At 37.1% G+C, this 25519-nt stretch overlaps 1 protein-coding gene across 8 annotated transcripts in view; it reads right to left on the bottom strand.

The window, feature by feature from the left end:
* PHLPP2 (PH domain and leucine rich repeat protein phosphatase 2) overlaps nucleotides 1-25519 on the bottom strand; it is a 126402-nt gene that overhangs the window by 4450 nt on the left and 96433 nt on the right. For 7 of the 8 annotated variants that reach the window (XM_077132929.1, XM_077132931.1, XM_077132935.1 and 4 more), the window contains 8 exons: nucleotides 14488-14583; nucleotides 12874-13029; nucleotides 10968-11168; nucleotides 4827-4989; nucleotides 4385-4515; nucleotides 3808-3918; nucleotides 2758-2952; nucleotides 494-725 (listed from right to left, as the gene is read on the bottom strand). In XM_077132929.1, coding sequence (XP_076989044.1) covers nucleotides 494-725; nucleotides 2758-2952; nucleotides 3808-3918; nucleotides 4385-4515; nucleotides 4827-4989; nucleotides 10968-11168; nucleotides 12874-13029; nucleotides 14488-14583 — 1285 coding nt within the window. The remainder of the gene's footprint in view (nucleotides 1-493; nucleotides 726-2757; nucleotides 2953-3807; nucleotides 3919-4384; nucleotides 4516-4826; nucleotides 4990-10967; nucleotides 11169-12873; nucleotides 13030-14487; nucleotides 14584-25519) is intronic. The other variant, XM_077132930.1, reaches the window with a different exon arrangement.

Raw genomic sequence — 25519 nt, 5'->3', positions numbered from 1 at the left:
CACAGCATACTAAGTTAAAAATGGCATAAACAGAAAAAATATTTTGAAATTTGTGTTTCAGAACAGAGAAGACAAACTACATTCCTCTTCTGTTTAGAATGACAAACCAGACGAATAAGAAATTAACTAAGGGCGATATTTTAAATCCAGCTTATATGCTAGTTATGCACTTAAAGGATTACAAATTAGATTCCTCATTTCTGATTAATTTTCCTTTTTCTTTTTGCTAGTCAGTAACTGATCATTAGGTTTTCTTCTAGTGTTACTACTGAAACCATCCTAATTGAGCATCTGTCTGCATTAGATACAATTTACAAGGCACCACAGAAAATGTCAATAGTTTTATTTGTGCTACCACTCAGAGAGGTATGATTATATAGAAACTAAGTCTAAAGATGAAGTCAAGGAAGAGTCTGTGCCTTCACTGCCTCTATGCAGGACAGCATACATTAGATTTGGGAAATAGAAGTAACTGGTAGACAGCAAGATGCACCTCTGTTATGATGGCTTTTTGGTCCTTCACCCTTTGTGCCTCTTCTGGATCCTGTTCCAGGCTGAAGACTTTAGAGAGGGGCACTGGTTTCCCACTTCGGCACAGAACTGCTTGGCAAGTGCCTACATTGGCCACAGTCAAGCTAAAACTACTTGTCGGATCAGCAGTGTCAGGTCGGATATAACAAAGGAGAGCAGAGGAACCCAGCTTCTGGCCAGCCATTCCTAATTTTCTGTTTAGAAGAGAAAGTGAAGATATTTAGAAAAAAATTTATTTAAAAATCAATCTTGGCTTTTTTGTATATGTTATTTTCCACAAAAAAAGAAGGAAAAAAGTTTATTGTGATGATAAAAAAGTATTTAAGCCCTCTAGCTTCCTATATTCTAGAGCAGCTAGAAAGAAAAATATGAGAGGATCATATGGTAGCCCATGACAAACTCTGGGATCTGTCCTGTAATCACTCTGTTATAACATTGCTTGTAGTAGCAATAAGTTAGGAACAACCTAAATGCCCATGGATAGGAAAATGGGTAAACAGTTGGAATATATTTATATACTGAAAGATAAAGCAGAAGTTACAAAATAATGACATGGCAAAATCTTCATACTATACTGATGAGTGAAAAAAAAGTAAATAGAATACACAAAATAGTAGTCTCTGTATTTGAAAATGTATTTTAAAAGGATCAAAGGATACAACCTAAAAAAAAAAAGTGATTTCCTCTGGGGCAGAGGATATGAGTGGGTGGTATTTTTTTTTTAAAGAAAACTTTGCTTTATTTGTGTGATTTAATAAAAACACAACATTGATTTATGATAAAGAAACTGAGGGCATTCCATCTGATAGCTGTACTTTTTTCTTTGAAACATGAAATAAACTTTGTTAACTATAAACAAGTATCTTTAACATCATGAAAAAAAAAAAAAAAGTCCTTGTTTTTCTGCCATGTGATTTTGAACCAGCCTCACCCTTTCCTTCTGAAGGCAGTTACTTGCCATGGATGATGACCATAAACTGTTTTGTCTTTCACTCTTTTTTAGGGGGTGCATGGGCCAGGAATTGCCTTTTCACTCTTAACTGACTGCAAGAATAAACTTTATAAAAATGGGTAAGGGTTGGGGGACAATAAAGGTACATCTTTCTCTACTGCTTCTTCTGCTTGTGTCTGATCAGAGACTTCAGTTAAAGATTCTAGTAGTTCTCAAACTTTAGTGCATCAGAATCACCTGGAGGGCTTGTTAAAAATACAGGTTGCTGGGCTCCACCCCATGAGTTTCTGATTCAGTAGGTATGGGGCTAGCCTAGTAATCTGCATTTCCAACAAATTTACAGATGATGCTGGTCCTACAGAAAACACTTTGAGAACCAGTGACCTAGGTGGTAAGCTCCTTGAGGGAAAGACATAATTCTCCTTGTAGTTCCCTATACATGATGTCCATTCCCCAACATTTAGTTCACAATGTTAAGCATACAGTTGATGTCATCAGAAGGATCTGGTTTCAATTTCAGCTCTGCCATTTACAGATGAATAAGAGAAATTTTACCAATAAAATACCACCCTCTTAGGTTTGTTTTGAAAAGTAATGATGCAATATAAAAAATGTTTGAGTTCCCTTTCCCAACCTCTTTACTTTGCCAGGTTCCTAGCTCAGTTCTAGTACTGAAAATCAGACTTCTTTCCCAATACTTTGCTCTATTATAATAGATAAAATCAGCTTATGCTTCAAAGTTGTTCTATTTCAACCCTGTTATGCAAATTCACTTCTTAGTTATATATATATATCCCTTATACAGCTTACCTGATGTGCAAGATACTCCATTAGCTACTAAGAGATTTATGTTTGGTTATACAGGGTTTTTGTCCACAAGAGGCTTAGACTTTAAGAAGAATAGTTGGGTAAATTCCCAAATAATAAGTATTCTAAACACATGAATTTGATCAGTGCTTGTGAACCTTTGGTAGGCCACTGACTCTTTGGAAAATCTTACGAAAACTTAGGATCCCCCTACCCTCCCTGCCCCCTATAATTTCTGGGCCTAACAGATCCTCAGGAGCCTCTGTGGAGAAAACAGATGGCTCCAAGCTCTTTAAAGAGCCCAAGTCCCCACACTCCATGCTGAAAGAGGAAGAATGATCATGGAAGAAGGCACAAGATCTCTCTTTAGTCCCATTGCCTTAATTCAGACCCTAACTTTCCAGTTTAGAGAGATTTATTTTCTGGAAGTAGAACTGAGTTAGGGATTATTCAATTTACCCGCTTACCTGTGAGATACCAAAAAGGTGTTAGCCATGAAAACTGTGTCATTTATTGACTGCTGTACCTCTTCCAAAAGCACATCTGCCATTGTGCACTGCAGTAAGCGAGGGAGCTCCTCATTTCGGTCCCCATCAAACATGCCATACACAGCTCCCACACCCTCTGCAAAGTTATCCACTGCTAGGGCAGATACACAGAGCCTAGATCAGAAATATGAGAAAGGCAAAAATCAAAGAAAGTTATTGGTAAATAATTATTCTTCAGAGAGCCTTATTTTAAAAATTAAGTATTAATGGATAGTAGAAAAGAGTAGTAAATCCTAATCTATACATGAATTCTCTAGATAAGCTAATTAAACAGTGTCTGAAAGAGCTGGCCCTATAAGGAAAAGCAGAATTCAGCCACATACAAGGGCAGTACGTATCAACTCTGCAATGCTGCCAAAAGGTGGAAAGTTAAAATGTATTCTCTTAGTATTGATTAAAGACTTGTATTATCACATGCTCTTCAGCCACAGATCACCAGGAGCATATACCTGTAACTGAACAAGTTGCATCTGTTATTCATTGCAGCAAGAGAGAATGCACACCATGGGACTCTGGGGCATATAGGTAAGAGGGTGTTGAAAAGATCTAGGCTTTGGTTGAGTAACATGGGGGAGGGTCTAAGGAAGTGGTGTATCATTCTAGATTGGGAACCGTCAGAAAGCAGGGGCCATTCTATGATAGTTAATCAATTTTATCTCTAGGGAAGGCAGATTGGCTGAAAATAAAGCTCTAATTGAATAAAGTAGCCACAGTCATCTATATTAGCCAATAGAAGAATGTCTGACATTTTTTGGGCTGCACATTGATCTTGTTTTTGGCTCACTTTATCTTGGTCTGAAAGGGATCTTGTCTGATGTTGATGCTCTGATTTATGTCCAAGAAGAGAGCAGCACGGCCTAGCTGTGGGTATCAGTATTTAATAACACTGAGGCCTAGCTGCGAGCATCAGACCAGTACCCAGATGCCATGAGCCTTTTCTTTCTCAGTATCCATAGCCAACATACTTACTTATTTCTCTGCCCTGCCATCTCAGCCAGTCCATGGCTCCAGAAGGTTGATGTAACTGTAGAATCAGTGGTTGGCAATGGTTTCTGGTCAATTTTCAGAGTTGTGATATGGCTGAGTAAGGTGGAAGAAGGGAAGACTGAAGCATGTACTCTTCTGTATTTACAAAAACTACCCTAACAATAATAAACATTTTTGTAAAATAATCTGTTCACAGAATAACATTCACGTGAATGAAAATGGTAGGAGGAAGAAATAGGTTCAAATATTGTTATAACTAATGCCATTCATTTCAATAGAAAACTAAGCATAAGAAGATTTAAGTTTCAGCCAATGATTTACTTATTTGAAGTATTTTGATACAATGAAGTCTTGGTACAATAGATGAACTTGTATTGTCTCTTAGATGTTATAATGTGATCCATGCTGACTAAAATATCTTTGCCTGCCATATGAAAGTACTCAGTGTAACAGAAAAACAAACATAGACCTTTACAACACACATAGTAAACCCTAATATAAAACAATGAACTATAGTTAATAAGAATACGTATGAATTCAATTTCAGAACTTTCCCTACCTAAATATGTCCAGTGTCTTGTGTTCAAGAACGAGATTTGTATTTCCAGTCAAGTCAAGGTCTTGTAATGTAGCAGGCAGAGCCTCTGGAATCAGGATTTCTGTTAAGTCATTGCAACTTAGGTCTACAAACTGAGGGGAAAATGGAGAAGTCAAAAGAAAATACATGGTGTTTTAGTGGTAGAATGTTCGCTTGCCATGTGGGAGCATGCACCCCCCCCCCCCCGAAAAAAAAAGAAAATACATTACAGAGTTAATTTTTTACTCCCAAACTCTGGATCTCCTACTATGTATCCTCAAAAGGGAATTTAGTTTCTTCCCAGGAATGAATTAAGTATGTTGTAGTTTCAAACTGACACTTTCTTCTTCTTTATTAGAAGAGAACAACCTCATTCACACTCCTGCCATTTCCCCACTAAGGATATTCCAGCACAACGACGTACCTGGATCTGGGGCAACTGCAGTATTTCTGGGAAAATGCTGATATGGTTGGAGTGTGCGACAAGGGTGTGCAGCCTTTTGCAGTTTGCTATGGTCGTGGGAATAGTTTTTAGCTTGTTGCCACTTAAGTTGAGTTCTTCCAACTGCTCCAATTTATTCAGTTTGCTGAAAAGAGAACACCATAACACAATGTACCCAAAACAAGCAGCTGCCAAGCAAGTACAAGTTTACAACAGCCATGGACTACAGAGGGCTGAACTGTCACACTGCCAGATAACTGGTCAGAATTAACGAATCAGACGCCGGCCAAGGGAATGGCTCATCAAGATGACAACTCCTGCTAATCTGTCCCTTGCAGTGTTTCAGGGATGAAGCTCCCTTTGCTTTTTCTAGAGTAGTTGGATCTTGTCTTAGCTTGCCAGATTGGCTACAACAAACTGGTTGACTTAACTAACCAGAATTAACCGTCTCACAATTCTGAAGGCTAGAAGTCCAAAATCAAGGTGCCTGCAAAGCCATGCATTCTCTCAGGGTCTGCAATGTTCTGGGGATGGCAGTCCTCCCTCACGGGGCTGGCTATCTCTCTCTCTTGTCTGCTCTTTAGGTTTCTGCTGCCTTCTAGCTTCTTTTGAGTCGCTGCCTTAGAACTTTCTTTCTTTATAAGGTCTCCAGTCATGTGGATGTAAGGCCCATCCTGATTCAATTTGGCCACACCTTTACCTTCAAAAGGTCCTATTTTTAAATGGATTCACACCCACAGGAACATGGATTAAGATCTGAACACATCTTTTATGGGAGACATGATTCAATCCCCAACAGGGTTTAAGGGCACGGACATCTTCCTGACTTACTGATGTGGATTAGAGTTGGTAGATTAGTTCTCATCCTTGTTTGGTAACTAGCTGCAAAATATGGGGTAAACTAATGTCAGTGGGCCTCTGTATGTCCTTGACAGTAAAGTAATTCCACTAAATCTTCTCTAAGGTTCCTTTCATTTTACATTTCTACAATTATCTATTCATAACATAATTCATCCTCACTAAGCATTTGGTGGATGTTTACCATGCACACACCACTGGGATAGGGACTGTGATGCAAGTGATTCACACTGTTTCACTGTACTGCACATAAAGCTTTCCACACAGTAAGCAAAATAGCTTAAGACAGCCTAACACCTTTATCTAGATTATTAAAAATTGTTCTGGTTTCTTCTTCTTTTTTTTTTTGTATGCTGTATGGTACGGTCACAGTTCATTCTTTTTCCATGTGTCTATCCCGTTATTGCAGCAGCATTTGTTGATTTTTGGGGGAGGGAACTGTATGGGCCGGGTGAGACTTCTACCACTGAACTATCATCCCTGCACCTCAACTACCCTTGCACCCCTCTGGTTTCTTTTTTATTTACTGACTTTAAAAATTTTAAAAATATGTGTATGTCAAGAATGTTTGTATGTTTGTTGTTTACAAAAAATATATATATTTAATTATAAAAATAATAAAGCCACTGTAACGTGGACAGAAAGTTCAGAAAATAAAGAAAATAAATCATAAATATAATACCAACCTGAAAGAATTACTATTTTCATCTTCCTGAATTTCCTAAAAAAATTCTTCATATGAATAACTGTTTTTCTATTGTTAGAAAATTCATAATATGAGTATGACTGCTGAATCAGTATATTGATACTTCTTTTAGTCTCCAGTATCATAGAGCAGCAAGAAGTAAAAACCTAAAACGGTGGAACTGTAACCTATATCAAACTCTAAAATCTGTCCTACAACTAATTGTTGCCATGTGCTTTGAAATTTATTGTTTTGTATATAGGTTATTTTTCACAAAAAAAAAGAAAAGAAAAAAAGTCAACTGTGATGATAAATGCACAGCTATATTATGATATTGTGAACCACTGATTGTATACTTTGGATGTTTACATGGTATGTGAATATATAATACATGTCAATAAAATATAGAAATAAAGCCACTGTAACATGGACAGAAAGTTTGGAAAATAAAGGAAATAAATCACAAATACTACTACCAATCTGAAAGAATTACCCTTTCATTTTTCTGAATTTCCTTAAAAAACTGTTATTATGAATAATTGTTTAACATAATCTCTATTGGTAGAAAATTCATAATACCGTTGAATAATTAAGCTCAGTATATCAATTTTTCTTTCTTATTACAAAAGTAATACATACTCATTGGGAAAAAAAGTTGGAAAACAGAGACAGACAGAAAAATTAAAAATCTTTTAATCCCATTACCAGAGATAATCCCTGACAACATTTCAGTGGATAGCATTCTTGTCATCATATATACTGATTTATCATTTTTTTCACTTAATGTATTTTGAAAGTGTTTCCAAGTCACTAAATATTTTCCTATTTCATCTTTAAAAAAAATCTTTTTCTTTAACTCTAAAGTATCTGAAACTTCTTGCCTTAAATACAATATTAAAAACCACACACTTAAAATTCTGTATATTAATTCAACAGTCCAAAGGTTTAGTCTTATTTTGCAAGTATTTCTTCACAAATGAAGAGCAGAGAAAGCTTTTTTTAAAACTGTGGTAACATATATATAACCCAAAATTTCCCATTTATCTATGTGGAAGGGGTATGAAGTATATTCATAATGTTTTGCTACCATCACCACCATCCTTTACCCAAACATTTTCATCAACCTAAACAGACATGCTGTATCTATTAAGCAAAACTCATAATTTCCACCCCATCCCAAATCTCTAATCTGTATCATTTGTAAATATTTACAGTATCATCAAATACCTGGATCAACTTTTTTCAACCAGTATTCCCAGAGAGAATTAAGCACACAACGAATGATTTGAGTGATTATTTTCTCAATCCTGCCTAAGACAGTACCTAGCTAATACCATTTGAAATGCATAGGAAAAAGTTCATTAAATACTCATTACACACAACGGACACCTTAGGGCTTTAGGGCTTAAATTTTTTTAGGGGGCCCTGTTTGAGACGTACTGGTATGGTGTGTAGTCCACCATATGGATGTCCATAATTTATATAACCAATTCCGACTGTTTGATATTTAGGTTGTTTCTAACCTAATTTTACAAACTTTATGAACATCTTGTACTTTATGGCACGTATATATGGGTACATTCGTACTACTGTGGATTTTAAATAAATCCCATTTAAATTGCTGTTTTGTTTTCCTGATTGTAAGCAAAACATAATATATATTACAATTAGCATTCGTTCAATGAATATTAGATAATCATAGTAATGATTTTAATAATCCTGCTGCAATGAACATCCTTTTAACTAAGTCTTTGGCATATCCATTACTCTTCTTAAAATAAATTTCTTTAAAAAATGGAACTGCTGGGACTGAGGATAAGCTCATTTTTTTTTTGCATAGGCACGCACTGGGAATCAAACCTGGGTCTCTGGCATGGCAGGCAAGAATTCTGCCACTGAGCCACCATGGCACTGCTCGGGTCTGCTCCATTTCTAAAGCTAAATCCATAATTTTTGCCCACTTACCATCCTGGAAATTATACCACATATGCATGCCTATTAATGGAGTGTGAATGTACCTACTTTCTTCCGCTCTCACCAACACTAAATAATAAAATTTAAAACATTATTATATCTCACTGTTGTTCAGATGTTAACTGGTTACCTATCTTCTTTTGAGAATTTCCTATTGATAACTCTAGCTTATTTTTGTTATGCTGTTTATCTTTAACCCACTGATTTTAAATAAATTCAAGAAATTTTAAATGTGGTATTCTAAATTGACAACAACGATACCAGCTTCTGGAGTAGGGTGAAACTCAGACGGAGCATTTCTAGAAGGTATCTGTGAATAATATTTCCATTCTAATTTCCCTCCAGATCATTCAGCACTAGAGTTGTCTTCACTCCACTTTTACTTTTTCCTTCCTACTGAAAATATTTCCATTGTTCTTTACTGTGCTACTTACTCCTCTCTCTTGAGTCCTAACCTATCCTACAGCTATCCACTTCAAACTTTTCTTCCTTTACCCTAGTAATTGTTATGTTTCTAACATTGGCTTTTGACTCCCTGAAAAGTCTTTTAGCATTTTTCAATTATGCCATCCTCTGGGAAATCACTTTCAAATATATTTCCTTTTGTAATTTTCAAACCATAAGATTTCATCTCTATTTTCAAGACACAAACAGGTGAACATGATACAGCTAATAAATGACAGAGCCAATATTTCAACCTAAATCTTCTGATTCCAAATCTCATGCTTTTCCCTTATACTACTCCCTGATGGATCTGACTTGTGAATAGAAGCTCCACATCCCTTTTACTGAGTACTCAAAACTGTGCTAGATTGTGAAAAAAGTCCAAAAGAAATAGAAGATTTGGATCCAACTATGCAGTTATAACACTGCTCAGAAGACACCCTGGAAAAAGACAGTGTCATTAAGTTAGGCAAGATTCAGTTAGCTTAAGAGTATTACATCTGACATTCTTTCAAAACCTTCACAAAATATTACTTGTCAGTGGTCTATCATTTTCACTTTTTATAAACATACTTGAGGCCAAGCAATTTAATCAGATAAGATTTCAAAAGATCTACCACATCCTGAAATAAAATTCCACATTTACTTTAAAAGTCTTGGTTCACGTATGATTGTGAAAACCTTGTAGTTGACACTGTCTTTTTCCAGGATATGGAGAGATGAGAAAAATAAGAACAAAACATAAATAAATAATGGTAGTGGGATAAAGGGTAAAAAAAATTGGTTAGATTGCAATATTAATGGTCAATGGGGGGGTTAAGTGTATGGGATGTACAAGTTTTTTCTTTTTACTTCTTTTTCTGGAATAATGCAAATGTTCTAAAAATAATCATAGTGATGAAAACACAACTATGTGACGTTATTGTGAGCCACTGATTGTATACTTAGGATGGATTGTATGGTGCATGAAGATATCTCAATAAAAATAAATATTTTTCAGGGTGGGCCACTGTGGCTCAGCAGATAAAAGTTCTTGCCTGCCATGCCGGAGACCCAGGTTCGATTCCCAGTGCCTGCCCATGCCTTTTTTTTTTTAAAGGTCATGGTTCAAATTCTCTTGAGAAAGTAACCAAAGTTTATTCTGCTTGTCTTCTACAAACTTTATCTAATTTCACAAATGTTCAAAAATTATTTCTACAAGACTTTTGAGTTTATCCTATTTCTAAGAAAATTTGTAAAATAAAAATTAGAATCATGTTTTATTTTTATTCAAATTATATCATTTGATATTATATAATTTCATATGATATATGTAATATAATCTCACTTAAATTATATCAAACATCATTCCCTCACATTTTTTGTTATTGAAAACATGATTTTCAACAACTACTTTCATGGTATAGATGACTTTTCTGGTGTTAAATTTTCCAATATTTTAAGTCAAAGGTATTTTTGAAAGTTATTAAAACTTTGGGACAGCATTAAATGTCTCTCACACATCTTATAGGTGTAACCTGGCTACTTTTTATCTATTCCTCTTTCTGGATAACTCTTTCCCCAGGAAGCCTAATTAAGCCCCACCCCCAGGCTCTGGGCAGGACATTTGGCTCCCACTGCCTTTCTTTAACACCTGCATAATTACACTACATTGCAACTGCCTGTATACTTGTCCATTTCCTTGATCTGACTTTAAGTTCCTTAAGGACTGAGACTGTATCTTAATCATTGCTGTTTTTCCAGGGCTCACACAGTGCTTACATACAATATTCATTATATATATATACATATAAAATGAATAAATGAATGGACTCAACAGTCCATTCATTTATTTTCTCAACAAGATAAAAGAAAAACATTTTCAGAATTTCATTAATTTGTTTCGTAAGTCAGTAATTTTCTAGGTTGAGCAGTCTCAGCCCAATATTAAGTAATTAGAATGAAGGATTAAACACATTTTAATCACAATTACTTTGGTAACTTGATACTCAACAACTGGGTACAAACTAGGAAGAGTTTTCCATTCATTCTCAGTGAGATCACAGCATCAGTAAGTCATTCAATAGAAGCAAGAGTACATAGTAACATAGGTATAATTTAATTCTGACGAATGTAGAATTAATGTTATGTATCTGAAATGATCAAAGTTTGAATGCATTTACCTTGCTGGAAAGGTCTGTAGTTGATTGTTTGCAAGATGCAAGATTCTCAAGTGTGGGTGTCCCACTAGGACAGGTATACACTGATCTGTCAGGAGATTGTTGGTCAGATAAAGCAGCTGCAGCATACTCAGATTCTCCTCCCCAGTGCAAGCAGATGGTAAAGACTCCAGACTATTTGCAGATGCATTCAAGTACCTGAGACTGACAGAAGACAGACAAATAATCATTTCCTCTAAGTTTATTTGTTGCCTTCTTATATAGAAACCATCTAGCCATCTCAGTATGGAATACTGTCATTCTAAGCTCCCAAACTCATGATAAAAGTAATTTTCTCACACTAGTTTTCTCTAATTGATTCTATCTAATCCAAAATTCCTTTTACTCAACTCATGCAAGGCAAGTAGAGAGGAAAGAATACAGGCGTGGTTGTTTTGTTACAGACTTCTGTAGTGGCCTGATTCTAATCTAATTTCATCTTTTACTGTACATAAGTTTAATGAAAAAATGCTGAATATCATGTTTACATATATCCCAACTATGAAGATACACTTCAGAAAAATTCCTGATTAATGTTAGTGACATCATTATTTATTGAGCCAATCCCCAAACAACCAATCATTTAGGTTGTTTCCAATAGTTTGCTATTATAGACATCATAATGAGCATCTGTGTCCTTATCCAATTATTTCTTTAAGTACCTTCCTAGCAGCAGAATTTGTAGGGTCAAAAGATATACATATATCTAAGAATTTTAACATATATTGCCAAACTGAGCTCCAAAAAGGCTACATATTATCCTTCCACAACAAGTATATAAGAATGCCAGTTTGCTCACACCTTGTCAACACTGAATATCATAATTCATTTCAATCTTTGCCAATCTAACAGGTGAAACATAATTGTGATATAAAGCTTGGTATATATAAAATGGGCTCAACAAAAGGCAGCTAATATTGTTGTTGTGTGTTGTCTCCTTCATGTTTGTGTGATCAGCCATGTTGGTATGCTCTACATCCTGATTAGCTTTTAAGCTTGCTGAGGGTATTATGTCTACTTGTTTTTGTATGGCCAAAAATGCACTGTGCGGAGTCAGTATTAAATAAATATCATTGAGTTTGCTACAGATAGTAAATAAATTCCCTACTACAGATTCTAAGGTTGAAAATGAATTCTAGTCAAAGTATTATTAGGACTAAATCCAGCGTATAGCACTATTAATATTAAAAAACACTTGTTAATTAACAAATGTTACCACATGGAGTCTCCATATAAACTCTTCAAGTACAATTTTGACTTCTCCATATTGCAGAAGACTATAATTAAAAACTAGCTTTCATTTAAAGGTACCATACACATTAGATAAACCCGATTACAGGTTTCAAAATGGAAAGACATACCATCTATTTGTTAATTTACAGTGAGAAGGGAAATAACACCTTTTGGAATGATATTACCTTTAAATACATAGTTTTCAAAGGAAGTACTAAAAGACCTCCGCAAATAAAGACTGTAACTCAGTGACAGATTGGTAAAGCTAGAAGTAAAATTTGAAGTAACTTTACTGGTATGTTCTTTTCTCCCCAGTGCAAAAAGCACTTCTCTTTCAACATCACAGCTGTATTCATTTTCTAAGATGAAAGCCTGAATCTTCCCAACCTATCTGAAATTGTTTACAACACAAAAACTTCAGAAGTACTTGATGGTTATTCGACTTTAGGTAGATTACCGCTTCATGAACCAAAGTCCTTTTCCCTTTCATATAAAATTGCAAATAAATCCCATCCATCATTACACTATCAGGTAAACACTCCATAAATATAGTTACAAAGGTCACTCCAATGAGAAGTCAATGTGGTTTGTTTAGCCAATGATTCTGCTCTTCTAAAAAAATTTCTGTGGCACTTACTTTAAGGCCTTGGAGAAGAGTGTTTCTGGCAGCCTGGTGAGTAAGTTATGCTGAATATCCAACACCTCAAGGGGGATGTGCTCCATCAGCACTGGAAGGTTTTGCACGTGATTGTGTCCTACCATCAGTTTTCTAAGACTCAAGCTACTCAGAATTCTAAGGGGGAACAATACAAAGGAACAAACAACAAATATGTTTAAATGCTTTTTTCTGAGTCTGTCCCTAGGCTATTTAACTGAAATCAGTGAACTAAGAGAAACATATTTTTCTAGTCAGCATAATCCCAGATGAGTACCTGAGCCAAGAAAGGCACCCCAACTATATGTTTTTCCACCAGGAAGACATTAAGATCATTTTGAGGAGGGGTGAATTAATGAAAGCAAAGAGCAAAGAAGCAAATCTACACTAAAAAAAACAACTTCTAGGGCGGGCCGCGGTGGCTCAGCGGGCAAAGTGCTTGCCTGCTATGCCGGAGGACCTCGGTTCGATTCCCGGCCCCAGCCCATGTAACAAAAACGGAGAAACAGAATACAATAAAACAAGAAAATGTTTAAAGATGTTTCCCTTTCTTCCTTCCTTCCTTCCTTCTATCCGTCTTTCCTTTAAAAAAAAAAAAAAAAAAAAACAACTTCTAAAATAAATCAATTTAGATTTTAAGTCTAGACAGCACCAAAAATTCAGTGTATTTATCTTTAAATAATATAATTGATTAATATTAATAAATTTATTATAACAAAAGTATTTATTGAGTTTGTAAAATGAACTAGGTCATTCAATAATGAGTTTGGAAAAGTTATGTGAATTTGATTTGCAAAGATCTCAAACTGAATGCAGTAAGTAGGGTAGTCAGAATCTGAACCAAAGTCTATTCACACCTATTATACTACAAAGACTAATTGTAAAGGACTCCTTTGGGTACCAATAACACTTTTTCCACTTCTGTGCTTTTGACCATACCACTGAATATACCATTCCCCACCCCTCCACCACTTTCCACCTTCACTTACAAAACTCCTGCCATCTCCTCCATAAAACATTTTCTAATTATTCAAAGTTCTTCTGAATTTCTAAAACATTTTATTTATACAGTGTCATGATTAATAGTGAAGTCTCTAGAGTAAGGATGCCATTTTCAAATGCCAGCTCACATCGATTCCTAGCTTTGTGTGATCTTGAGAAAGTAACCTCTTCACTCTAATTTTTAGTTTCATCATCGATAAAATGAGGTTAAGAGCACCAATATAATAAGGTTGTTAAGGATTAAATAAGATAATAAAAGAAGTTCTTAGAAAAAAGCCTAGCTCATAATAGCTCATGCAACAAAAATGAGCTTTTATTACTATCATACCATCAGCGTATGTCAGAAACTCTTATTACCTTTTATCATCTGAGCATGTGTCACCTCTCCTACCCTCTTTTAAGTTCCTTGAGGGCCAAGACCATGCATTAGCCATTACCATATTCTTTTTAGCAACTCACACTATCTTGCACTCAGCAGGTACTCAATATTCACTGAACAAATTACTGAAAAGTACCTTTGAAAGGCAACCCAAATCTAGGGAAATATATACATGCATATACATAAACAACAAACATTAACACACACATCCATACCTCATGGGAACTTCCGTGAGGTGATTATAGCTCACATCTAATACTTCTATCTTCTTTGCTTCACAGGCCCAGTCAGGGACACACTCTAGCAGGTTTCTACAGAAAATTAATAATTGAAAAGCATCATTTAAGATGAGGAGTGGAACTCATTGCACTAGACTATAATGTATTTCTAAACCAGTCCATGAGCTTCTTGACAGTGGGGACTCTCTCCAAAGCATCTCCTGATAATACAGAAGTGCTTAGTGAATGCTGTTGAATTAGTGGGTAGTGGAGATGAAGACATGAGCATGTAGAATACTAGATCAATCACAACGTATGTTCAAAGAAGGTAAAAAGCAACCTAAGTTTAAAAGAGTAGGAAAGCATGTGTGTAATGGGATGCAATGGGATGAAGGAGAGATGAGGAAAGGCTTAATGGAAGAAGTGCCACCTTAAACAAACTTAGAAGATGAGTAGGATTTCAACAATGGATGATGACTAAGAGAGAAGAAATACAAATTCAAGAATAAATAGAGGCTTCTGGGCCAAGATGGTGGCTTAACAAGGTGCGCATTTTAATTTGTCCTCCAGAACAACTACTAAATAATCAGAAACAGTACAGAACAGTTCCTGGAGCCACATGAGTGACCGGACACACAGCGTACCCCAGTCTGGACCACCTGGACCATCTGTGAGCCCCCCCAGAACCGTGAGTTCCCCAAGCCGTGGCAGCCTGTGCCCCTCCCCCACAAGCAGCTTTCCAGAGGGGAAAAGAAAGAGACTTTACCAGCAGCAGGGGCTGAGCACAATCGAACATCAATTGCAAAACTGATTAACAAATTCTGACTACTAAAAATAGGCCTCCAGCTCAGGTGAACCTGGTCAAAGCAGAGGTTGATCACTTTTGCACCGGTGCCAAGGGGGCAGGGCTGACAGAAAAAGAAAAAAAAAAAATAGAAGGAAACAGAGGTTTTTGTGGCTGTGTTTCTACAAAGGCTTGAGTGCCTTTGGATATAGTGGCAGGACTTCTCAGGCTGCAACTGCTCCAGGCATAGGCAGAAACAAGCTCGTTTGAGGGCTTGTCTGGAGCCTGTGCCTTCCCCAGGGGAGGGGTAAAGCCCAATTCAGGTGGAATCCCTCCCTCAAGAAATTCAGACACCAGGGCTTGGTAATTTGAAGCCATTAAAACCAGCCTACAACCTCTACTCTGTCTCCACCATGCCCCCAGGAGAGCGAGTCCTCCAAAGTTAAAGGTACCGCATCATCTTATGCTGGTGGGACCTGCAGGCAGACAAGCGCAACATACTGGGCAGGACAAGAAACACAGAGTCCAGAGACTTCACAGGAAAGTCTTTCAACCTGCTGAGTCTCATCCTTAAGGAAAACCGACACAGGTGACTCTTTCCTCCTGATAGGAGGCCAGTTTGGTCTGGGAAAACCCGGCTGGGGTCTATAAGGTGGCGGGGGGGAAGGTACCATACAAGCAGGGCAAGAAACAAGAAAACAAGAACTGAAAAAAATTCTCTGTTGAACAAAACTTAAGCTAGAGGTCCAGATAAAGTTGAACTGAATGTCAAAGAACAGATAGACAACAAATTCATCCAGCAAGAAAATCCTAGGTAAAAGAAGTGAAAGTAATCTCCAGAATAAACTAATTAAGGTAATTAAATGCCTAGACGCCAGCAAAAATATAAAACATCACACTAGGAAAATTGAAGATATGGCCCAAAGAAACAAACCAACAATTCAAATGACATACAGGAGTTAAAACAATTCAGAATGTATGAACAGACACGGAAAACCTCATCAAAAACCAAATCAATGAACTGAGGGAGAATATAAAGAAGGCAAGGAATGAACAAAAAGAAGAAATAGAAAGTCTGAAAAAACAAATCACAGAACTTATGGGAATGAAAGGCAAGGTAGAAGAGATGAAAAAAACAATGGAAACCTACAATGGTAGATTTCAAGAGACAGAATGTAGGATTAGTGAACAGGAGGGTGGAACATCTGAAATCCGACAAGAAAAAGAAAATATAGGGAAAAAATGGAAAAATAAGAGCAGGGACTCAGGGAATTGAAAGACAATATGAAGCACATGAATATATGTTATGTGGGTGTCCCAGAAGAAGAGAAGGGAAAAGGAGGATAAAAACTAATGGAGGAAATTATCACTGAAAATTTCCCAACTCTTATGAAAGACTTAAAATTACATATCCAAGAAGTACAGCGTAACCCAAAGGGAATAGATCCAAATAAACGTACTCCAAGACATTTACTAATCAGAATGTCAGAGGTCAAAGAGAAAGAGAGAATCTTGAAAGCAGCAAGAGAAAAGCAATCCATCACATACAAGAGAAGCCCAATAAGACTATGCGTAGATCTCTCAGCAGAAACCATGAAGGCGAGAAGACAGTGAGCGGGATGATATATTTAAATTACTAAAAGAGAAAGACTCCCAACCAAGAATTCTATAACCAGCAAAACTGTCCTTCAAAAATGAGGGAGAAATTAAAACACTTGCAGACAAAAAATCACTGAGAGAATCTGTGACCAAGAGACCAGCTCTGCAGGAAATACTAAAGGGAGCACTAGACACAGATACAAAAAGACAGAAGAGAGAGTTGTGGAGAAGAGTGTAGAAAGGAAGACCATGAGTAAAGGTAAAAAGAAGGAAAATCGTATATGACATGTAAAATCCAGAAGAAAGTAATACCCGTGCAGTAATAACACTGAATGTTAATGGATTAAACACCCCAATCAAAAGACACAGTCTGGAAGAATGGATTAAAAAACAGGACCCATCTGTATGCTGTCTCTACTGAAAGGACACAAGGGCAAGGACACAAACGGACATTTGCACACCACTGTTTATAGCAGCATTATTTACAATTACCAAGAAATGGAAACAGCCAAAATGTCCATCAACAGATGGGTGGCTAAACAAACTGTGGCATATACATACGATGGAATATTATGCAGCTGTAAGACAGAATAAAGTCATGCAGCATGTAACAACATAGATGGACCTTAAAGACATTATGATGAGTGAGACTAGTCAAAAACAAAAGGACAGATACTGTATGGTCTCACTAATATGAACTGACATTAGTGAATAAACTTGGAATATTTCCTTGGTAACAGAGATCATCACGAGATAGAAATAGGGTAAGATATTGGGTAACTGGAGCTGAAGGGATACACACTGTGCAACAGGACTGGATACAAAAACTCAGAAATGGACAGCACAATACTACCTAACTGTAATACAATTATGTTAAAACACTGAATGAAGCTGAATGTGAGAATGATAGAGGAAGGAGGGCTGGGGGCATAAATGAAATCACAAAGAAAGATGATAAACACTGAGATGGTATAATCTGGGAATGCCTAAAGTGTATAATGATAGTGACTAAATGTACAAATTTTAAAAATGTTTTTGCATGAGGAAGAACAAAGGAATGTCATTACTGCAGGGTGCTGAAAATAGATGGTAATTAATATTTTAAAATTTCAACTTATGTGTGAGACTAAAGCTAAAAATGCTTATTTGGTATAAAATTTTGACAGTGCATCTCCTAATATAACTTATGTAGATAGTTGGTTGAACAACATAAGTAATGGAACCTTGGGTAGGACATGAGATTTTTTTTTTTCTTTTTTCTTTTGTTTCTTTTTTTTTTCATTTTTTTTTTAGTTTGTGTGTGTGTGTGTGTGTGTGTGTGTGTGTGTGTATGCATTTGGGACACGAGATTTTGTTGGTTTGTCCAGAGTGATGCCCCGATGAATCCCAGAGTGATTTGATCAGTGAGTGGAAAAGATTTGCAAAGTCCCCTTCAGGGACTGGTAAGAACAGGGGAAAATTCAACATCCCCAAGTTGAATTCTTGATAGTCTCACAAGCAGTGTGGACAACCAAAGCTATAGGCTGAGCCCCCAGTCTTGGGGTTTGTGCATATGAAACTTAACCCCACAAAGGATAGGTCAACCCTATTTAAAATTAGGCCTAAGAGCTCTTCCCCCTCCTGCTCCGGCGGCTCTCCAACCACCACGGTGCCCTCTTCCCCCACCTTCACCGGCTCCTCCGCCACCAGCCTCGACAGCCTTGCCGCCCTCACCTTTCCTCCTCCAGAACAGCTACTGGGGGAGTGGAGACAATACAGAGCAGCTCCCGGAGCCACGACGGAGATCAAAGGGACAGCGTACCCCATCCTGGAACGGCTGACTGTCTGGGAGAACCAGCTCCGGTGAGAACACCGAGGGACACAGGCTTTCCTGGGTGGGACGGCAAGCGGCCGGAGTCCCTCCCTTCCTCCTTCCCAGGCCAGCTGGCAGAATTGGGCAGGTGGTCCCCTCAGGCCGCGGCGGCTGGTGTCCCCACCACGTGAGGCCCCCCGGACCAACTGAAAGAGTTGGGTCAGAAATCCCCAGTGTGCGGAGAACGGTGACCAGGGGGTCCCTTCCAAACACGTGACTCCCCAGTCCGCCTGGGAACAGTGCACTCTCCCGGGCTGCGACAGCTAGCGCCCTTCCGCCACGCTTGGCGCCCCGGGCCGACTAGGAAATTTGGTCGGGCGCTCTCACGTGCTGCGGCAGCTGGCGACCCACCCCGCGTTCGGACCCCCGGGCCGGCTGGCACTCCTCCAAGACGCTTCGGTTGCCAAACCTCCCCTACGGCGAGAGTTTTCCAGAGTTAAAGGACCCACAGCAACTTTTACTGGTGGATCCCGTAGACAAACGTGTGCCACGAGCGCCACCTACTGGGAGGGATAAGAAAAACAGAACCCAGAGATTTCACAGAAAAATCTTACAACCTGTGGGGTCCAACACCCAGGGAAATCTGACTAAATGCCCAGATGCCAGCAGAAGATAACGGATCGCGCTCAGAAAATTGAAAATATGGCCCAGTCAAAGGAACAAACCAATAGTTCAAATGAGATAAAGGAGCTGAAACAACTAATGCTGAATATATGAACAGAAATGGAAAACCTCTTCAAAAACGAAATCGATAAATTGAGGGAGGACATGAAGAGGACATGGACTGAACATAAAGAAGAAATAGAAAAACTGAAAAAACAAATCACAGAACTTATGGAAGTGAAGGATAAAGTAGAAAAGATGGAAAAAACAATGGATACCTACAATGATAGATTTAAAGAGACAGAAGATAGAATTAGTGATTTGGAGGATGGAACATCTGAATTCCAAAAAGAAACAGAAACTATCCGGAAAAGAATGGAAAAATTCGAACAGGGTATCAGGGAACTCAAGGACAATACGAATCGCACAAATATACGTGTTGTGGGTGTCCCAGAAGGAGAAGAGAAGGGAAAAGGAGGAGAAAAACTAATGGAAGAAATTATCACTGAAAATTTCCCAACTCTTATGAAAGACCTAAAATTACAGATCCAAGAAGTGCAGCACACCCCAAAGAGATTAGACACAAATAGGCGTTCCCCAAGACACTTACTAGTTAGAATGTCAGAGGTCAAAGAGAAAGAGAGGATCTTGAAGGCAGCGAGAGAAAAACAATCCGTCACATACAAGGGAAACCCAATAAGACTATGTGTAGATTTCTCAGCAGAAACCATGGAAGCTAGAAGACAGTGGGATGATATATTTAAGTTACTAAAAGAGAAAAACTGCCAACCAAGAATCCTATATCCAGCAAAATTGTCCTTCAAAAATGAGGGAGAAATTAAAACATTCTCAGATAAAAAGTCACTGAGAGAATTTGTGACCAAGAGACCAGCTCTGCAAGAAATACTAAAGGGAGCACTAGAGTCAGATACAAAAAGACAGAAGAGAGAGATATGGAGAAGAGTGTAGAAAGAAGGAAAGTCAGATATGATATATATGATACAAAAGACAAAATGGTAGAGGAAAATATTATCCAAACAGGAATAACTCTAAATGTTAATGGACTGAATTCCTCAATCAAAAGACATAGACTGGCAGAATGGATTAAAACACAGGATCCTTCTATATGCTGTCTACAGGAAACACATCTTAGACCCAAAGATAAATATAGGTTGAAAGTGAGAGGTTGGGAAAAGATATTTCATGCAAATAACAACCAGAAAAGAGCAGGAGTGGCTATACTAATATCCAACAAATTAGACTTCAAATGTAAAACAGTTAAAAGAGACAAAGAAGGACACTATATACTAATAAAAGGAACAATTAAACAAGAAGACATAACAATCATCAATATTTATGCACCGAACCAGAATGCCCCAAAATATGTGAGGAATACACTGCAAACACTGAAAAGGGAAATAGACACATATACCATAATAGTTGGAGACTTCAATTCACCACTTTCATCAATGGACAGAACATCTAGACAGAGGATCAATAAAGAAATAGAGAATCTGAATATTACTATAAATGAGCTAGACTTAACAGACATCTATAGGACATTACATCCCACAACAGCAGGATACACCTTTTTTTCAAGTGCTCATGGATCATTCTCAAAGATAGACCATATGCTGGGTCACAAAGCAAGTCTTAACAAATTTTAAAAGATTGAAATCATACACAACACTTTCTCGGATCATAAAGGAATGAAGTTGGAAATCAATAATAGGCGGAGTGCCAGAAAATTCACAAATACATGGAGGCTCAACAACACACTCTTAAACAACAAGTGGGTCAAAGAAGAAATTGCAAGAGAAATTAGAAAATACCTCGAGGCGAATGAAAATGAAAACACAACATATCAAAACTTATGGGACGCAGCAAAGGCAGTGCTAAGAGGGAAATTTATTGCCCTAAATGCCTTTATCAGAAAAGAAGAAAAGGCAAAAATTCAGGAATTAACTGTCCACTTGGAAGAACTGGAGAAAGAACAGCAAACTAATCCCAAAGCAAGCAAAAGGAAAGAAATAACAAAGATTAGAGCAGAAATAAATGAAATTGAAAACATGAAAACAATAGAGAAAATCAATAAGACCAGAAGTTGGTTCTATGAGAAAATCAATAAGATTGATGGGCCCTTAGCAAGATTGACAAAAAGAAGAAGAGAGAGGATGCAAATAAATAAGATCAGAAATGGAAGAGGAGACATAACTACTGACCTCACAGAAATAAAGGAGGTAATAACAGGATACTATGAACAACTTTACACTAATAAATACAACAATTTAGAGGAAATGGACGGGTTCCTGGAAAGACATGAACAACCAACTTTGACTCAAGAAGAAATAGACGACCTCAACAAACCAATCACAAGTAAAGAGATTGAATTAGTCATTCAAAAGCTCCCTAAAAAGAAAAGTCCAGGACCAGACGGCTTCACATGTGAATTCTATCAAACATTCCAGAAGGAATTAGTACCAACTCTCCTCAAACTCTTCAAAATAATCGAAGTGGAGGGAAAACTACCTAATTCATTCTATGAAGCCAACATCACCCTCATACCAAAACCAGGCAAAGATATTACAAAAAAAGAAAACTACAGACCAATCTCTCTAATGAATATAGATGCAAAAATCCTCAATAAAATTCTAGCAAATCGTATCCAACAACACATTAAAAGAATTATACATCATGACCAAGTAGGATTCATCCCAGGTATGCAAGGATGGTTCAACATAAGAAAATCAATTAATGTAATATACCACATCAACAAATCAAAGCAGAAAAATCACATGATCATCTCAATTGATGCAGAGAAGGCATTTGACAAGATTCAACATCCTTTCCTGTTGAAAACACTTCAAAAGATAGGAATACAAGGGAACTTCCTTAAAATGATAGAGGGAATATATGAAAAACCCACAGCTAATATCATCCTCAATGGGGAAAAATTGAAAACTTTCCCCCTAAGATCAGGAACAAGACAAGGATGTCCACTATCACCACTATTATTCAACATTGTGTTAGAAGTTCTAGCCAAAGCAATTAGACAAGAAAAAGAAATACAAGGCATCAAAATTGGAAAGGAAGAAGTAAAACTATCACTGTTTGCAGACGATATGATACTATACGTCGAAAATCCGGAAAAATCCACAACAAAACTACTAGAGCTAATAAATGAGTACAGCGAAGTAGCAGGCTACAAGATCAACATTCAAAAATCTGTAGCTTTTCTACACTAGTAATGAACAAGCTGAGGGGGAAATCAAGAAACGAATCTCATTTACAATCGCAACTAAAAGAATAAAATACCTAGGAATAAATTTAACCAAAGAGACAAAAAACCTATATAAAGAAAACTACAAAAAACTGCTAAAAGAAATCACAGAAGACCTAAATAGATGGAAGGGCATACCGTGTTCATGGATTGGAAGACTAAATATAATTAAGATGTCAATCCTACCTAAACTGATCTACAGATTCAATGCAATACCAATCAAAATCCCAACAACTTATTTTTCAGAATTAGAAAAACCAATAAGCAAATTTATCTGGAAGGTGCCCTGAATTGCTAAAAACATCTTGAGGAAAAAAACGAAGCTGGAGGTCTCGCGATGCCGGACTTTAAGGCATATTATGAAGCCACAGTGGTCAAAACAGCATGCTATTGGCATAAAGATAGATATATCGACCAATGGAATCGAATAGAGTGCTCAGATATAGACCCTCTCATCTATGGACATTTGATCTTTGATAAGGCAGTCAAGCCAACTCACCTGGGACAGAACAGTCTCTTCAATAAATGGTGCCTAGAGAACTGGATATCCATATGTAAAAGAATGAAAGAAGACCCGCATCTCACACCTTATACAAAAGTTAACTCAAAATGGATCAAAGATCTAAACATTGGGTCTAAGACCATAAAACAGTTAGAGGAAAATGTAGGGAGATATCTTATGAATCTTACAACTGGAGGTGGTTTTATGGACCTTAAACCTAAAGCAAGAGCACTGAAGAAAGAAATAAATAAATGGGAGCTCCTCAAAATTAAACACTTTTGTGCATCAAAGAACTTCATGAAGAAAGTAGAAAGACAGCCTACACAATGGGAGATAATATTTGGAAATGACATATCAGATAAAGGTCTAGTATCCAGAATATATAAAGAGATTGTTCAACTCAACAACAAAAAGACAGCCAACCCAATTACAAAATGGGAAAAAGACTTGAACAGACACCTACCAGAAGAGGAAATACGGATGGCCAAGAGGCACATGAAGAGATGCTCAATGTCCCTGGCCAGTAGAGAAATGCAAATCAAAACCACAATGAGATATCATCTCACACCCACCAGAATGGCCATTATCAACAAAACAGAAAATGACAAGTGCTGGAGAGGATGCGGAGAAAGAGGCACACTTATCCACTGTTGGTGGGAATGTCAAATGGTGCAACCACTGTGGAAGGCAGTTTGGCGGTTCCTCAAAAAGCTGAATATAGAATTGCCATACGACCCAGCAATACCATTGCTAGGTATCTACTCAAAGGACTTAAGGGCAAAGACACAAACGGACATTTGCACACCAATGTTTATAGCAGCGTTATTTACAATTGCAAAGAGATGGAAACAGCCAAAATGTCCATCAACAGAAGAATGGCTAAATAAACTGTGATATATACGTACGATGGAATATTATGCAGCTTTAAGACAAGATAAACTTATGAGGCATGTAATAACATGGATGGTCCTAGAGAATATTATGCTGAGTGAATCCAGCCAAAAACTAAAGGACAAATACTGTATGGTCCCACTGATGTGAACGGACATTCGAGAATAAACTTGAAATATGTCATTGGTAACAGAGTCCAGCAGGAGTTAGAAACAGGGTAAGAAAATGGGTAATTGGAGCGGAAGGGATACAGACTGTGCAACAGGACTAGATACAAAAACTCAAAAATGGACAGCACAATAATACCTAATTGTAAAGTAATCATGTTAAAACACTGAATGAAGCTGCATCTGAGCTATAGGGTTTTTTTGTTGTTGTTTTTTACTATCATTACTACTTTTATTTCTTTTCTCTATATTAAGATTTTATATCTTTTTCTGTTGTGTTGCTAGTTCCTCTAAACTGATGCAAATGTACTAAGAAACGATGATCATGCATCTATGTGATGATGTTAAGAATTACTGAGTGTATATGTAGAACGGTATGATTTCTAAATGTTGTGTTAATTTCTTTTTTTATTTTTATTATTTTTTCTTTTTTTCTTTCTTTCCGTTAATAAAAAAAAAAAAAAAAAAAAAATTAGGCCTAAGAGTCACTCCCAAGAGAACCTCTTTTGTTACTCAGATGTGGCCTGTCTCTCCAGCCAACACAACAAGGAAACTCACCACCCTCCCCCTGTCTATGTGGGACATGACTCCCAGGGATGTGGACCTTCCTTGCAACGTGAGACAGAAATCCTAGAACGAGCTGAGACTCAGCAATAAGGGATTGAGAAAAACTCTAGAATGAGCTGAGACCCAGCATCAAGGGACTGAGAAAACCTTCTTGACCATAAGGGGGAAGAGTGAAATGAGACAAAGTGTCAATGGCTGAGAGATTACAAACAGAGTCGACAGTTATCCTGGAGGTTATCCTTACTCATTAAGTAGATATCACCTTGTTATCCAAGAGGTAATGGAGAGGCTGGAGGGAACTGCCTGAAAATGTAGAGCTGTGTTCCAGTAGCCATGTTTCTTGAGGATGATTGTGTAATGATACAGGTTTCACAATGTGACTGTGTGATTGTGAAAACCTTGTGTCTGATGCGCCTTTTATCTACCCTGTCAACAGACGAGTAGAACATATGGAATAAAAATAAATAATAGGGGAAACAAATGTTAAAATAAATTTAGTTTGAAATGTTAGTGATCAATGAACGGGAGGGGTAAGGTGTATGGCATGTAAAATTTTTTTTTTTCTGTTTTCGCTTTATTTTTCTGTTGTCTTTTTCTTTCTTTTTCTGAATTGGTGCAAATGTTCTAAGAAATGATCAAGATAATGAATATGCAACAATGTGATAATATTGTGAATTACTGATGATATATCTAGAATGGAATGAGCATATATTCAGAATGTCTGTGTTTCCTTCTTGCTATTTTTTTAATTAATAAATAATAAAAAAAGAAAAAAGAATAAATA

The sequence above is a fragment of the Tamandua tetradactyla genome, chromosome 16 (assembly GCF_023851605.1).
Source record: "Tamandua tetradactyla isolate mTamTet1 chromosome 16, mTamTet1.pri, whole genome shotgun sequence".
In the NCBI taxonomy this organism is placed as follows: Eukaryota; Metazoa; Chordata; class Mammalia; order Pilosa; family Myrmecophagidae; genus Tamandua; species Tamandua tetradactyla.
The sequence above is the reverse complement of the archived record's forward strand: the minus strand, read 5'-3'. Positions and strand labels throughout refer to the sequence as shown.